Source organism: Onychostruthus taczanowskii, unplaced genomic scaffold, assembly GCF_017590055.1.
Source record: "Onychostruthus taczanowskii isolate IOZ18803 unplaced genomic scaffold, ASM1759005v1 scaffold9, whole genome shotgun sequence".
NCBI classification, from domain to species: Eukaryota; Metazoa; Chordata; class Aves; order Passeriformes; family Passeridae; genus Onychostruthus; species Onychostruthus taczanowskii.
Window position 1 is genome coordinate 12,369,438 of NW_024506993.1, and position 16,165 is coordinate 12,385,602.

At 37.5% G+C, this 16,165-nt stretch overlaps 2 protein-coding genes across 2 annotated transcripts in view; both read left to right on the forward strand.

Moving 5' to 3' along the window:
- HESX1 (HESX homeobox 1) overlaps positions 1-16,165 on the forward strand; it is a 41,548-nt gene that overhangs the window by 23,914 nt on the left and 1,469 nt on the right. Inside the window, exon 7 of the mRNA XM_041425703.1 lies at positions 14,301-14,358. The gene's annotated coding sequence lies outside the window, so the exon portion shown is untranslated. The remainder of the gene's footprint in view (positions 1-14,300; positions 14,359-16,165) is intronic.
- IL17RD (interleukin 17 receptor D) overlaps positions 1-16,165 on the forward strand; it is a 43,811-nt gene that overhangs the window by 8,400 nt on the left and 19,246 nt on the right. Inside the window, exon 2 of the mRNA XM_041425704.1 lies at positions 14,301-14,358. Coding sequence (XP_041281638.1) covers positions 14,301-14,358 — 58 coding nt within the window. The remainder of the gene's footprint in view (positions 1-14,300; positions 14,359-16,165) is intronic.

Consider the following 16,165-nt stretch of genomic DNA (forward strand, 5'->3'; position numbering starts at 1 on the left):
AAGAGCTAAAACCCTACCTATTGAAATCAGTGTCAACTTTGACTTTTGTTTTGATGGGGTTTTCCTTCATACTGCAAGTGGCAGTGGGACTGCCTGGCACGGAGCTGCTGGCGCTGGCTCCTCGCCAGGGCTGGGTGGTGCAAGGCTCCTGGCTGCTGCTGGGGATGCCACTGCCTGGTGACACGGGTCACAAGTTCACAGTGCACATCACATGGGGAGGGTTTGGGTGCTGTCCTCAGCAGGGGCAGTGCTGCACAGAGCCACCCTAAAGTGCAGCCAGGGAGCTGAACAGCAGGAGCAGGACTGGGGGGCACAGCTGGCCCACAGCTGGGCGGTGGCTGCTGCTTAGGCTTTGTTGCTAATTGCTGTCAGTCTCACTGTTGCATTGGGGTATCCTGGGACAACCCATGTAGTGTGTTCTTGTGAAGTGGGGAGTGTGCTGTGAAGTTGTGTCTTTGTTTATTCCACAGGAAAAATTTCCTTGATTCCAACCTTAATGATTCTGTGGGTTTTTCCCCCACTCAAGCGTACCAGAGTAACTTTGGTTACAGTTGCCCAGCCTGTGAAGAATTCCATTCTTTTCCTCTGTCCCTCAAGCATACCAGAGTAACTTTGGTTATAGCTGCCCAGGCAATGAAGAATCAAAGGTACCAGAGTAGCCTTTGTTACAGCTGCCCAGCCCGTGAAGAATTCCATTCTTTTCCTCTGTCTGAGCTATTAAGGTGCCAGTCTGTATCTTGTCTCACAGCCCTTGTAAAGCCTGCCTGCACTGCTTCCTATTCCTGCAGCTTCTGTGGGAATCAGTTTTATCTTCCTGTCTGGACTTGCCCCCAGTTGTAGGCAGTGGTAACAAAATGAGGATGAAGTTGAAACTAACAAATTGTGCAATTTTTGCTGAGCATAAAGGGTGCTCTGTCTGGATGAACTTTAAATACACTGTGGAAAGGGGGTGTTGCTGAATCACAAACCTTTTTGGCAAAGTTTTCAAGCTCGTGCTTGTGCCTTGAAGTTTGAGAGACACAGGGTGTAAATGTGTGATTTAAGCTTCAGCCTGTAAGGGAGAGCAGACCCTTAAAAGCCTGGAGTGGGATTCTGAAAAAGAATGGAATGCCCTAACTCCTATTCACTTTCAATGGAGTTTATCTCTTTTGTGGCTCAGGGGTGTAGATATGTTTTATATTGACTCAGCAGTGAAGCTGCTTAGTGAAATTCTCACTCCCATCTGTTTCCTCCCACCTTGGTGTTGGTGTTTGCCTTTCTCTCCCCACCTGCTTTAATGCACCTATTTGTGAACTGCAATGTAAATCACATTTTTAAAGCAACTTTAATTTGAAGTATCCCTACTTTTTTGTTTTGTTTGTTTTTTCCCCTTTTCACAACTGGAGTAATTTGAATGACATGGATAAAATGAGATCCCCATGCATTTATGTTAAGTGTATGTTCAGAATTGGTGAACTACAGCATGGAGGCAGAGGAACTGGACAGGGGAGTCAGGAAATCCCCAGGCTATTTTTGTGATTAGGCCCAGTGTTCCGTGTAGCTATTCAGATGTTTTTAACATTCCCACCCTTAAGCTGTGTTAATTTAGGTATTCTGTTAAAGGTATCTCATCAAAAGAGTTTGAGGTTAGTATAATGAGCATATAAATTATTCAACATTTTTCATAGGAGCGTTTTTAACAGTGAGTTTTTCACAAGCAAGAAGATGATAATGTTTCAGAAATCACTTCAGCATCTGTTGAAATGCAGCCAACTCCGTGGTGGAATAGAGAGCTCACGGTAACGCTATACAGCCCTTCCTGCCAGGAAATGAAGAGCAGTGTATTCATTTGTAACCCAAGGGGGGCACTTCACCAGCCAGCCTATAGTTTGTGAGTGGAATTTGGTCAGCTTGCCACTAAAATTACAGAATGACCCAGTGGGTTTTACTAACTCTCTTTTTCTTACCTTGCTCTAAAGACAGAATCTCGTATTAATACAGTGTCTATGAGCAAATTTGTGTAATTAGGGAGTACAATTGAGGATTATTCCCCATTATAAGGAGCTTTAATTTTGTTTACTCTGTCAAAATTTTATCTGAGGACTTCTGGTACTGCTTCACAAATTATGTTTTAGTTACGAAAGAGTATCTAGGGTTTTGCTTTTTCTGCTGTTTACTACAAAAAGTTTAGCTAAGATGCTTTTCAAAGAACCAGTAAAATGATCTATTGCATAGTTACAACTTTGCTTTATTGTTTAATTCTCTGTTTTGAACAACTTATGTTGGTGGTGTTTAATAATTAGCTTAGTTTACCATCTGACAGGAGGAATAGGTTAAGTATAAAAAGAGTTAAAATGAGAAACAAAAAGAAAAAACAAACACCTAACTCAGCCAGACCCTTAACAGGTGAAAAGTTATTTTTCCATGCTTCTTCAGAACATCAAAGGAAACAAAACCTTTATCTTTTATTCATTAGCGAGGAATAATGCAATTGGGATAGCTTAGGTTTCTCCTTATAGTTGCATTTGTAAGAGTAATTCAGTAATCATGCCTTTCACTTTTGGGGTTCTTTTTCATTAAGGACCACTGGCCGTGAAATGTCATGCAGAGGTTTGAAAATGGGACATTCAGCTCACTAAAGAATGAGCTGCAATGACAGAAGTTTCTTTTTATTACCTTCTGGCAGTAAATATAGGAATCAAAGCCCCAAATAAGTGATAGAATAACATCCAATATTGTCTAGCAGTGCTGGTAGCTGTGGATGATGATTGCTCAGTGTAACCACATTGCATTTGGTTTACATCTTTTATTTATTGTTTATTATATTTCATTAAACCATTGAAGCTCCAGTATGCAGACCCCAGTAGTTTATCTGTGTCTTGTCTGTGGCAAGCTGACTTGGATTTCTAGGTGTGATTCCTCCCTCTCCTCCCACTGTGGTTAGGTTTCAGTGCAACAAAAAAATATTTATTTCCATGAATATATCTTAAAATTATATCCAAGTAGTATTCCTGTTAAAAGCTATAATTTCTACTGGAAGTGAAACTTGATGATCTTTGGGTCTACTTCTCAATTTACTACAATAATGTGATTGTATTTTGTATCTTCCTGATCAGTGTTTTAGGATTAGCTACATATATGTTCAGTTCAATGTTGATAGAAAGGAATCAAGTGAAAGTTTGTTAAGAGAAACACAGGTTCAATTTAACTTTTTAATCTGTGTATTTAATTGCTGTCTTAAAACTTACATTGCATTCTGGCTTCTTAAATAAGATGAATGCCAGAAGACAACTTGTTCATTGTCATTCTGTAAAGAGACTCCATTTCTTAGAAGTGACAGTGACTACTTCCTGCAGGAAAAGATCAGATAGTGTGCATGGATCTTTCAAAATAAAAGGTTAAACAATTAGTGTAAATGCTTTTCCCAGAATTTTTAAATTCAGATGAAATTTTGTCATAATTTGATCAAAGTCACATAACCTGTGGCTCTGTTTTTGTTACACATGCTGATGGTCTGTGGATAGTGTTACATTTTTTCAGCATGAAACTGAACACTTCAAATCCCTAAAGCAGGCTCAAATTTATGGTTAATAAAAGAATATATTGTACTGGATGTCATCTGTTATATCACTCTGGGAACAGAAACTGGCAGTGAGTGGACAGGAAATATTTCCATTTCAAATCACTTCAGTCTATGGTCTAGGGTGAAAGTGTCTGATTTCAGGAAAATCACTGTGAATATCCATGTAATAGAAATATTTAAGAAGAGTATAAGCTCTTTCAAATATGTTTTTTTGCTTTATGGTATTTTATGGGCAGATACTACTTATTAATGTCACGTATTTTCTTTATTTCACTCTTGATCCCTTAACCTTTTCAAGGCAGAAGGAACAGTGGAAATGTGTACTCAGGTACCTCTGTGTGCCAAGTAAGCAGCAATTTGATGAGTTGCTGTGCAGTGGCCAAACTGCACCAAAGTCTCAGAGCTTTGTGTTTGTAATTGGTTGGGTTTTTAAGAGTGTGAATTCCTATGTGTTTGTTGGGTTCTTCCAGCTCAGTGCATTTCTTCAGGTTATCTCCTCTTCAAATGTATCATAAAGTGTGAGATCCATGGACTGTGATTTTATTAATGGAAACTTCGAGCAGCAGAAATTTTGTATGTTTTTCATGTGTTAAGTGATACTTAAACAGCTCTGTGTTTTGAAGTATTTAAAGCATTTCAATTAACTGCATTTTAAATGGACACGTTTGTCCAGTAAACATGAAAACCAGCAGAAAAAAAATGTATATTTTTATCTTTATCATGTATTAACATCCTGAAATACTCAACCCTACATCAAGTAAGTTATTCAGGTATATGGAATTTTTTTTGACTTTGCAGGAACACAAAATAGGAAACAAACCTTAATAGGGCGAAGATTTATTACTTAATTTGAGCAGTATGGAAAAGTTTTATTGTCTGAGGTGTAGGCTAAAAATAATTAATTAAGTCTGTATGTAAAAACAAAGCACTTCTACCTTTTGAAGATAAAAAAAGTTTGATCAAAGGATTCATTGTGGAACCTGTTATTTACTGTGAGTCTCATGGAAGGACATGAGCTGAAACCTGCCTCTCATGTGCTCTGCTTACTTGAGCAGCTTGATGTGCGATTCTAAAAGTATTTTTAAAAAATTTCTATGTTTTTATAGTTTTAATGAGATGGGTGAAATGACAGTTTAGGATACCCTCCTTGCAGGTTCCTCTGGCTTTTAAGGACGGTGTGGAATGGTCTGGATCTTATTGGTGCTGCTTGTGTGGAAGCCGGAGGTATTTAGTGCAGCACAGCAGGGGTATTTTCCCTGAGGCTAAATTGACTTTGTACCTTTCCTGCATCTTGTCAGAGTAGGCCATGACAGAACAGATCCATATGCCAAGCCTGTACCTCAGACTTTTGATTTTAATGTTCGTGTAATTTTTCCTACAGTACGATTTCCTATTATTATTTATTAGTGAATATTGAAATTTTTAATTTCAAAAAATTTGATTTGACTAAAAAATTAAATGTTCTCAACATACAGATTTTCTTTGCCATGGGTTTGTGGGTTTTTTTGTTTGTTTGTTGTTTAGTCAGATAATGCAATTTAAATCAATAATAAAAGAACAAAAATTGTTCCAAGGTTCTAGAAAAAGATTTAGAATGGAAATCTTGCAAGAGGTAAATAGTAGTTAAGCAAATGGCACCAGTGAAGTAATTTAAAGCCCAAGCAGGTTGTGGTACAGGTTGTGTCAGTGCTTTAGCAGATATCACATTTCATGTCAAGTACTGTATTAATTAGCATGAAAAGGGCAGTTATGAACTGGCCATGTACAGATAGGATGTGTAACCTTTGCTTTGGCCAACTTCCAAAAGCACTTAACATGAAATACTCAGGAAAAAATGGATCTCCTGAAGTGTTTAGCTTGATCAAGTGTATTATGAAGTGGGTTATCCGTAGGGTGTGATTTTCAGCAGTGGAAACTGAATGCAGTCAGACTGGAGTTTCAGTGCCATTTCAAACCTTAAAGCTCTCTTTCAAATATTGTGTCTAAATTCCCTTTTATAGTAGTTAAACACTGCATGGGACTTGATAGCACAGAATGCCTAAAGAGTTTGCCAGTACAGATATATTTAAAACACACATATTGCCCTGATTTTTTTTTCCAACAGTAGAATTTAGCAATGCTTAATGCTTTTTTAATTCAAGAACTGAAGATAGACGAGCACACAGGAAAATTTGAATGTATTCTGTCTTCTCTTCGTCCTTTTTTTCATTGTGAAAAGCCTCAAGAATCCTGATGCAGAAACTATTCAGTGGGAAGGAGTGGTTGAATCACAAGGTGAACTTTATTCAAGGTTGGCAATTCTCAGAAACATTCTCACAAATGTTTCCTCAGAAAACTGTGTTTTGGATGGTTTTATTCTGTTGTGTTCAAATTCCTGGTGTTGATTATTTGGTGGAGCTTTTCCTGCTTGTCTGTAAGTGGGGGAGCTCCAGTTTGCCTGGAGAGACAGGCTGGTGTAGCTGGAATATTGGAATATTTTACTACTATTTCTTCCAAGTATCCTTCAGGTGAGCAAGAAGTGTTTGTGCAGCTTTGTGTCTGTTTCTGACACTTCCAAATGGAGTCTTTTTGGCTGCAGATATGATGGCTGTACTCTGTAGAGGGGAACCAGGGGTGTAAAAATTCCCTGGCAGCCAAAGCTTTAAATCTGCAGCCACCAAAAGTATCTGCCTCTGTCTCTGAAGTTCAGCCATGTACATCAGTACACAGCAAGCACTGGACCTTCTAATCCTCTCTGTTCAGTGTATTACTGCTTAAGCTTGGAGCAGTTTTCATCTTCTCTGTGGACCTGGACTAGACAGAGGCTTTGAGAAGGAATTATTTCCTAAAAGTGCATCGTTCAGCAGTAAGAATCTCTCTTGGCAGAGATTTTGGGAGGTGGGAGTAAAAAAGTGGAGCAGCAAAAGAACCCAAGCCTGTCTCCATAACACAGCTGAGGGAAAGGCAGCACAGCTGAGGCTTGAGTCCATTACCTGAGGGCAGAGAAGAAAAAGGGAGCAGTACTTGATTCCTTCCTAGGATTTGTAGGGAAAGGTAATTGGTTTTATTAGCACAGCTGGTGTACAAGAACATTTACTTCTAACCCAAAAGTGTTTTTGTTCATTGTATTTGACGTGATGGCCCCTCCATTTTTCTGGCTTTTTTTTTTTTTTCTACTCATCCACAGTACAAAAGTCTGGAGCAGTCATCATGCTGGTGTGTTCTGAGACTGCAGCAACCTGCTTCTGACTTCTGATGAGCAAAATGTAAAGCATGGCTGTGTATGGAATAAATGTAGCACTTCTTGTGTCCCCCAGATAGTGAACTTAGTGCCAAAGGCTCCTGTTCATAGCCACTGAGTAGTGCCACATTTCAGGTCCTGGCTTCTCATTGCCCAAGGCTTTTTGAGTTCTGTAGCTCACAAGGATGGGAAATTTGGGAGGAGATCCTTGTGTTACTTTAAGGAAAGTTGGTTTTTTGCTTCATCTCCTGTAAAAACAAGTTTCATGTGAAGTACTAAGAGCACTATTGGTGAGTGGCAAATGATTCTTTAAAGCTAGAGCATGGGGTTTTGGCAAGTAAGGTTATTCCTGGACTGGAACCATACTGCTTATGAATTCAGTTTTAAAATCTCATGGATGAGTGTGTATTTCTAAACAATTGTGTGTTTCTAAATCCCTAAGAATAGGTTTTTATGTCCAAAATAATTGTGTTATTTCAAAGGGAGGGATTAAGATGGAAGAATCCCAAATCCTATCTACTTAAAAAGTTTTGTGAGTTCTGTGGCACTTTAATCAGTGCAGTTATTGCTAAATTACCTAGGCACCACATTCTCCTGAGCCAAGGCTTTGGTCTATTTATATGTTGGTCCTACAAAACCAATGTACATTAATATTCTTTGCAGTCATGGTCTCTTGTGAATATGTAATATTTTCTGTACTTGTGCCTGTGTGTTTCATTCATGCTTACATAAGAACTAAAGTGAACTTTCTAAGGACATGCATTTCATATTTTCTGATGGCAAACTCACAAAGAATTTCAGTGACTTTCAAATAGTACAGGAGAAATATCTGTGAGGAAACATTGTCTGAATACAATATCAAAACAAAATAGATGTGCTGTGTCAAATTTTTCACATTCCAACCTTTATGTGATCTTCTGCTTTAAGGATTTCCTTGAAAGCAGCTGTTTTTACCATTTTCAGAAGTTCCAAATTGGATAAACTCACCCTCTACTGCAAATAGATATTTGTAGTCTGCTTGCTCTGAGGTTGTTTGCAATAAAAGTGTCCAACATTGCAGTAAATTTCAGATGAGAATTTTCTGTAGGTCAAGCAGTTATGAATAAATCCACAAATCCACATTTGATGACGGTTTCCCAAGTGATTTTTTTTTTTTTTCTGTGTGTGTGTATGTGCACTTTGGCATTATATTGAGAAATGAAGAGTGAAAAACTCACCCTGAATTAGTCATAATTGTGGATTGTGTTCTGGCTGAAGCTTAAAACTGAACCTATGAAGTCAGTGCTAGTTACTTTTACAGATTTTCTGTTCCTTTGGATGAAACTGAAATCAAACTGAGAGCTTGTGCTCTGGAGTTTCCAGATTGAAAGGTAGGAATTTGGCAGCAAAAAATTGTTAGGGAACTGTTTATGATTTTGGAAATAGGCTCCTTTAGTTGTTTTCCAGGTGCCACTACATTTGCTCAGCTTTAAAGGCAAAGACTTTCTTTTTGGATCTGTCTCACTTGGAAGTACTTACTCATTTAGGAGAAGCAGCAAACCTTTATGTGCATAAAATCTTGAAAGATACAATTTGTAACTCTGAAGTATTTTTCTTTGCTTTCTTTTTTCCCTGATGTTCTGTTCTCTGAAAGCTACATATTTTCTTAATGTGGTAAGCAAAAGGAATGAATGAACATACCCATATACATGATATATATGTTAATATAACATATATCCATTGATCTGTCATGCTTCAGTCACTTCTTGAAACATTTTCTTGTTTGTCTTCTCTCTTTCAGCATCTTTATGAGACAAAGACTGTGCCTCAGCCTATGTTTCTGTGTGCACAGTAAGTGCACAGCCATTAAAATGAAAAGAGACTGTTTAATTGTTTCATGACCAGGTTAGTTTAGAAGTGCTTGGGCATAAGCTAAAACTCAGTGCTCATGCAATCATTCCAGTAAGTGTGAGGAACCCTATGGATTGACTGAGGTTGTGGATACCTTCCCACAGAAGAAGAAGGACACACTCTGAGTGGAATAGTCAGCTTGATTTGACAGTGTGCTGTGCAGTGTGTTAAGCAGTAAACATCCACTACAGGTTTCATTCATTTCTTCACCATTATTTCAGATATGTGTTATTCTGTTTGTTGTTTAGAGCACAAGTCAGTGTTTCTCAAACTAATTTGTCTTGGGTCCCTCTAAAAGCAGCTTTACCATTTGTAGCCCCTTTTGTTCCCACTTATAATCACATCTCCTGCACCTGTCTTGGCATTGCTTTTTCTCCCCCTTCCCCTCCCCAAACACCTCGTCTTTTCTTGGAATTCTATTGCCAGGGGTCAGGTCCCACAGTTAAGAGAACATTGCTTTTTCTACAGACTTTTGGCTTTTCTCCAGATATCTTGAGACCAGCACATTTCAGTATTGTTTGTGGGAAATGGGCTGTGTTTGAAAATATTTATTCTGTTAACTTCTGGAGGCCTTTTGGTTGTTTTGAGAACGCTTTTAATTTACCAAACATAATTTTCACAAGAATGTTGGAAAAAATAAACTGTGTCAGTGCAAACAATAGAAAACTTCTTAGGCAAACTTTCAAATTGCATGAGAGAAATCAGAGCTGATACTGCCCATTCTGTGCCATGCTTTGCTGCATTAAATTCCTGAGTGTGACTCAGAGATTTAAGATTTTCACGGTAGGTGGTGAGCAGTGTAGATTAAACTTGCTTCCTCTGTTGTTGTGCCCCTGATAGCTGCCTGTTCCTTCAAGAAACCAGTTCACATCATTTCAGTGAACAGCTGCACGGGGCCGTGCTGCATCTGAAGAGCTGTGCTGTAAATACTTCTTGTAGTATTTCTCTTTGCAATGGTTTCTCACTGCTCTGTCAGACAGAGCAGTGTAAGACAACCTTCCATTGCCTTTTGGAAATAGAAACCAAGCCAGGCAGGAATGGGGCATAATGGAAAGGTGTTTTTACTGGTTTGGTTTGGTGGGTTTTCTGTTTTCTTTTGTTCTGATGGGATAAGCTGTGGCTCATGCTCTTCAGCCAGCATGTTGCACCTCAAAAATCCCCAAAGACCCCATGAAATGAGTATCATGAATACCTTTCAGGACCACTCCTCCCCTGGTGGGCTTTAAGCCAGCAGCTGTTCAATTCAATATTTTTTCTTGATAGGAGGACATTGAGAAAACCATATCTAGTCAAAATGGCAGAAGGATTATTCAGACAAAATGTAATTACAAAATGTAGGAAGTCAACCGTAAAACCATCATTGGTGGTTGGACTCAGGGATCTAAAAGTATTTTCGAGCCGAAATGCTTCTGTTATTCTAAGATGTTCCATCATGCTCACAAGTGATGGTTTTCTCTCCCAGCCACTGTATTATTTACAGTGAAGTGAAAGCAGTGCTTTGCCTTTGGTGTCTCAGGTGGAATTTGAGGTGCTCTGGAGACACACTCAGCTCCTCTGCAGCTGAACTTGTGTGCAGTGGCTCTGGATGAAGCAGTGAAACACTAAACAGCCACCAGCAGAGAACCAACCAAAATCTGTGAGCTTCTTGTAAATGATGCTGCTTACAGAAGAACAAACACAAAAGATGCCAACTTAGTAAAATAAGTTAAACCCAACCTATTTAGAAGAGTCTAGGTTCCTCTTTAAAATATGAAATAGGCACCAAGAAGTCTGTTGCATTAATTCACTTTAATTCACTTAAGTTAAAACTTATTTCTACAGTGTCACTGAGAGGTGTTTTAAAATGCTATTCCCATATTTTGTGCATGCAGTGCAGGAATATATATGTATAAAAAATGTATATATAAAGAGGTAAATCTGAACAAAATTCCTGGTTGCAGTTGTCAGTCACACCAAGTTTATAAGTAATAACAGTACAAACCTACCCACCCAGGGCTTAGAATTCATTCTGCAGTCAGTGGAGTACACAGAATTTACATACCAAACAACAACATGGATTATGTATTTTGTTATATTCTGTTGAAAGCAATTCAAAATGCAGGCATCTAAATAATACAGATAATTCATCATTTTACTGATGACTCTAGAAATAGAAAATATTTTTTCTTGGTTGAAAGCATCAATAAAGCTTTGAAAGAAGAAGAGCAGATGTCAAATATAAAGCCCTTGTTTTACTGAGCAGTGAGCATGATAAACATTGATTATTCATCTTGATGCTAAAGTTCAAAAACAATTGTCCCTTCAGTTTGCCTCATGGGAGTGTGAAATTAGGACCATGTGTGTGTTGATGAACAACATGTGAAAGATGAATCATGATTACTGTTTTGGTCTGCTGCACAAGGCTGTGCTTGAGGGGTAGTGATTTCCTACCTTCTCCACCAGATTGCTGTAATTAGTGCTAGCATCTCTCTCTGTTTCCCTGTATTTATGTTCAAGTGGCTGCCTGACAGTACCTAGCCACACACATGAATTGGCTTTTTTGAATGAAAGAGTGTTTGCTCAACAGAAGAATGTTGGAGTATATTTCAATATTGTTTGTAATAAAGATTAGTTATAGAACTATTCTGAAATCACCCATCCGTTTCTATCACCAATGCTATCTCTGGCAGGAATTGCCAGATATGAAAAATAGATGTTTCTTTCAAATATGAAACACTATATGTTCTAGGTTAAAAAGAGGAGGGGAAAGTTCAATAAAATCAAACAGAGTTTTCATTTCATTTCATTCAACTGTATTTAATTTATGCCTCTGGCGGCAGACATGAGTTAAATTTAACTTCTCTTGGAGGCACAATTAGTTCCTGTGGTTACAAATTTCATTTCAGCTTTATTTCTGAATATGTAATCCTAACTTTGTTTCTCTCTGGCCTAGTAATATGGGTGAAAGAGTTGTCATAAGTGCATTTCATTACTGAGCTGTTACTATAAATGAGGGTTGGGTATTAGAAAAATATAAACAAGCAAGAATAGAGGTTAAGACTTCATACAATAGTCTTTGTCTTTTATTAATACTTGTGCTCTTTCATGTTGAAAGGTGGATGTTTAAATAAAAAGAAATGCCTGTACATGCCTTGAACACCCAAATGAGCTATTCATTCTTCAGGAGATGATGTGTATTGCTCTCATTTCGTTCTCTGCTGCCTTGGGATATCTGGGGATCTTAATTATTCAGGCTGTTTATACAGATTGAGGAACAAATCCAACATTGATCTCTGTGATTTGAGGTGTGTGATGGAAATTCTTCCTGGCTTGCTTGGCCAGTATAGATACAGGATCTGGATTTTAGCTTATCATGTTTTCTGTAGAGTTCTGTGCTTTGAGCTCTCGTAATGTGAGATTTCATGTGGCTAATGCCTCCTCTGCTCCCCCAGCTTTTTGACAAATAAGGTTATTTGTAATTTAATATGTGTTCATTTCAACTTTGATTATCTGTTCAAAGATCAGTGGTCTAGAATTCTTCAGAAAAGATGTTTTGGCTGTTTTCTTTCCTATGTATTTCTTCTCAGTCCACATGTATAGAGGTATGTAGACCACAGTGATTTTGTAGGAAAAGCTCCAGGACACAAAGACTTGTTTTCTAGTAAAGTTCAGAATAAATTAAATTAAACAAATGGAAATTAAACAAATGTTCTTAGTTAATTAATGATAGAATCACAGAATGGTTTGGGTTGGAAGGAACCTTCAAGATTCTCTAACTGCAACCCCCCTTCCATGGCAGGGGCAATTAGCTGAGAATTCAGAGCCCTGAGGCCATAACATTAGTATTTATAGTTTTGAAGTAAGATGCTCTAAACAAGTTCTCCTAGCTATAAGCCACCTAAATAGCACAATTACTTTAATTCAAAACCAAGGGAATGCTTCCTGGAAGAATATATTTTTAAACTCACAGCAGTAAGTCCTTGAGGGGTGAATGCTGCAGTTGAGCATGATGAAATTATCTGAGTAGCTTACATGTTTTAACTTCTAACTAAAATAACAATTATTTAATTCAATACTTTGGGGTGACCCTAATTCTCTCACTAATTGCTGCAGCCTTTTGTACCTTTTCTACACTTGAGGGTAAATTTTTGCCACTAGTGAGTCTTATGTGCTGCATAAATTCAGCAGAATTTGGCTTCTGTTATGTCTGTCTGCATCTAAATTATCAATGCTTGTGGTATATTTCTTTATGTTTATACTGTTACATATTTTGTTATGTCACCACAATCCCAGTAGAAATTCAATTAAAGGAGAAGTGTTGCCTCTTTATTTTAATATAGCATATAAAAATCTTATCTAATGAATAAAAATATATGTGCTAATTTTCTGTGGAGTTTAGTAGAATTCATGTCTCCCAAAACTTCAGCTCTAGGACAAAAAGAAGACAAGTAACAATTGATTTGATGGTTTATCTCCCTTTATAAAAAGTCAGTAGTTACTTTTTTGTGATTTTTTTTAATCAAATAAATAATGTCTTTGTTTTGCTGTAAGTTAAATGACATTTAATAAAGATTAGAGAAACAGAAAGTGAGTCAGACTAGAACAGGTATTAATAGAGAAGTTACAACTGAAAAGAAAGACTCCTTCCTGTTTCAGGAAGCTTTTTTGTATAACAGCTGGTTCAATGCCAAACTAAATCAAACTTAAACAATTAAAAGCTACCTAAGAAGAAAGTGAGATTACAAATTTAACTTGTAACAGTACTATCAAAGTTTGAATTGCTTTCATCCTTTAGGAAGTGTTTTAAGTTTTTTTTAACTTGACAACTCCTACCTTGTTTTTCTTTGTACATGCCTGGGTCTGACTGTGGAGAGGCACCCAGGGAGTGCTCAGACATGATCCTGACAACATCTAATTCCTGCTGCTGGCCTTTTCTACTGATGACTTTTGCTGTTTGCTTTGTAGCAGTGAACCCAGATACAATTCTATGTAAATGGGTGGTATTTTTTTAAAGCTAATGGTAAATATTATGTGTTTTGCCTTTCAGGGAATGATATTGTATCATAAGAATCAATATTCCAATTTTCAGCTTGGTGTCTTGTGAGGGTGATGCTGCATTTTGTGTTTCAAAACCAATTTCAGTGCTTTCTGAAGGGGAAGGTATTTCATGTTGGAGGGCCAAAGTTCTTTTCTCTAGGTAGAGAAGAGACAGCAGACTCATCAAGGGTTTCTCCCTGGCAGAGCAGTTCTCTGGCTGGTCTTCAGCTTGCTTTGACAGTATTTGATACAAGAAAAGTGTCTGAGGTAGCATGATGGGTTTCTGCAGTGTCACTCTCTTGGATCTTCTGATGCTCTTTTTCATGGCTGTGAGTGGAAAACAGCTCTTTGGCCTCTCTCCTCTCCTCCCCCACCCTGTTTCCCCCACAGAACCCAGTCTGGTTTGTCATTAAACCTTGATTAAAGGTTTGTTTTTTGTACATACACAATTCACCTAGATGGTGGAAGTTGAGAATATCACATCATTTTCTCCCAAAAATAAGCTTCTGTGATTCCCATTTACTGGACAGATCATACTACGCCAGCCACAATTTCATGTCTTCATGCAAATACTAAATTCAGACTTTCCATGTCTTTGTTTTTCCTCTACAGGGGCTGTCATCAGTCACAAAGAACAATGGACTACTCAACATCACCTTTAAATATGACAGTAAGTTGAAAATCTGCACTATATTCACAGAAATCAAGGACTCCATCAGAGTTGTCAATATATACTAACATGTCTCTTAAAATGGCTCTAAGAATGGCATACGGAAAATAATGCCAAAATATTGACATAATTTTAAAATCTAGAAAATTTGTGTCTGCTGGGTCTGGTAGATGTTCTCCTGTGTCTCACTGATAATGAAACTACCTAAAAATCTGTAGAAGTTTCTGTTTCAGGTTGGCCTACATAATTTGCCTGGTATTTGACTGGAACATTATAGAAAATTATTTTATTCTGTGAAAAATATAGTCAGTGAAAGGTTCAGTACACACAAGGACATAGGAAAGGATTATTTTGAGCTTTATGCAGCTTTTCTCTGATGTGTAATTTTGGGTGAAAATGGCATAATGTGTGTCTTGAGGTAGAAAATGTGTTCGTTTGTATTTGTAGACAGGTAATATATTAAAAAAAAATTGTCTTTGCAAGGATTAATATTGAGTATGAATATTGAATAGCTTCTTTTTATTTGGTTGAATCAGTGGGAACCTTTCATTAGCTACAGTCTTCAAGGCCCAGGCCAATGCAAGACTGCTCTGTACATTTGCAGTGCACACAGGTGGTTTAGAGCTGTAGCAGCTGTGGTGGGGTTTGCAGCTGAACTGAGAATAAAGTAATCTCTGGCATGGTAACAGTGATAAACAGGTTGAGCAGCAATACTTCAGACCTCTTCAAACATCTGCTAAATGGCTGTATCTTATTGTTGGGGGTTGCTTTACATGTTTTATCATCTTTGCTGTCTAGTTGTCAAAGCAGGACTGCTAACTACATTAAAAATTGATCCTTATGTGGGCAGCTAGTGGCCATCATGTATAAACTCAATGTACAGTCAAGACAAGGTCTTAATTTACATTAAAACAGTGTTTGTTTTAATGCCAGTGCAAGTCATAGGTGTTTTTTTCCTGCCTACCCAAAGAAATTACCTCAGATGCGGAATGTAGATAAAGTTTCATCATTGAGAGCATCCATCAGGAAACCTAACAATAGTGATTTGTTTCATTCTGATCATCCTTTTGCTCCTCTATTTTTATGTTAATTCCTGAGTTTGCAATCCTTCACTGTGAATTTTTTAAATTTAATTTGATCTTAATACTTAAAAAGAGCAAATTTAAGTGTGTCAGATTGTACAAGATGTAGGTGGTCACTGCAGAAGAAGTATGTTTGGTTTTTTTTAATCTACATAACACAAACTAGGAAATGGTACCAGTCAGAACAGGGATCCCCACATTTAGTTAACACAATGAGTCTGTTTAAATCCCAGTATGTGTCATGTTTTTTCCATTAATTCTGGCACTAGAAACTGTGTTTAACCAATGGGAAGTATTAATTCTCAGTTCTGCTGGCACTGTGTGCATCCTGGACAAAGGAGTTATTTGAATTCTGCAGGACTAGGAAAAGAGTTTGCTGATATGAAGACTAAAGAGCTCACATGGTATGGAAATATGTATTTACCTTTAATAAGCCAGCACAAAAGAAAATTTGGCTTGCTGGCTGTGGTTTAAAGGGTCTTATTTTGCTGCTGAGCAAAATAAGAAACTGTGTTTTATGATGCTAAATTACTTGGTTAGATTATTTATTCAGGTGAAAAAGAAATGTCTGTATTTTTAGTATGTCACTTGTATTCAAGGAAAAGAAGTAGTTTCCTAAAAAGTGTGTTTTTTCCATGCTGTTTTCTTCCTAAAACTGTTGTTCTTTATAACTGTGAATCAGTTAACTTGCAGTAAAACTTCAGGCATTTGTGCTATATTCCATT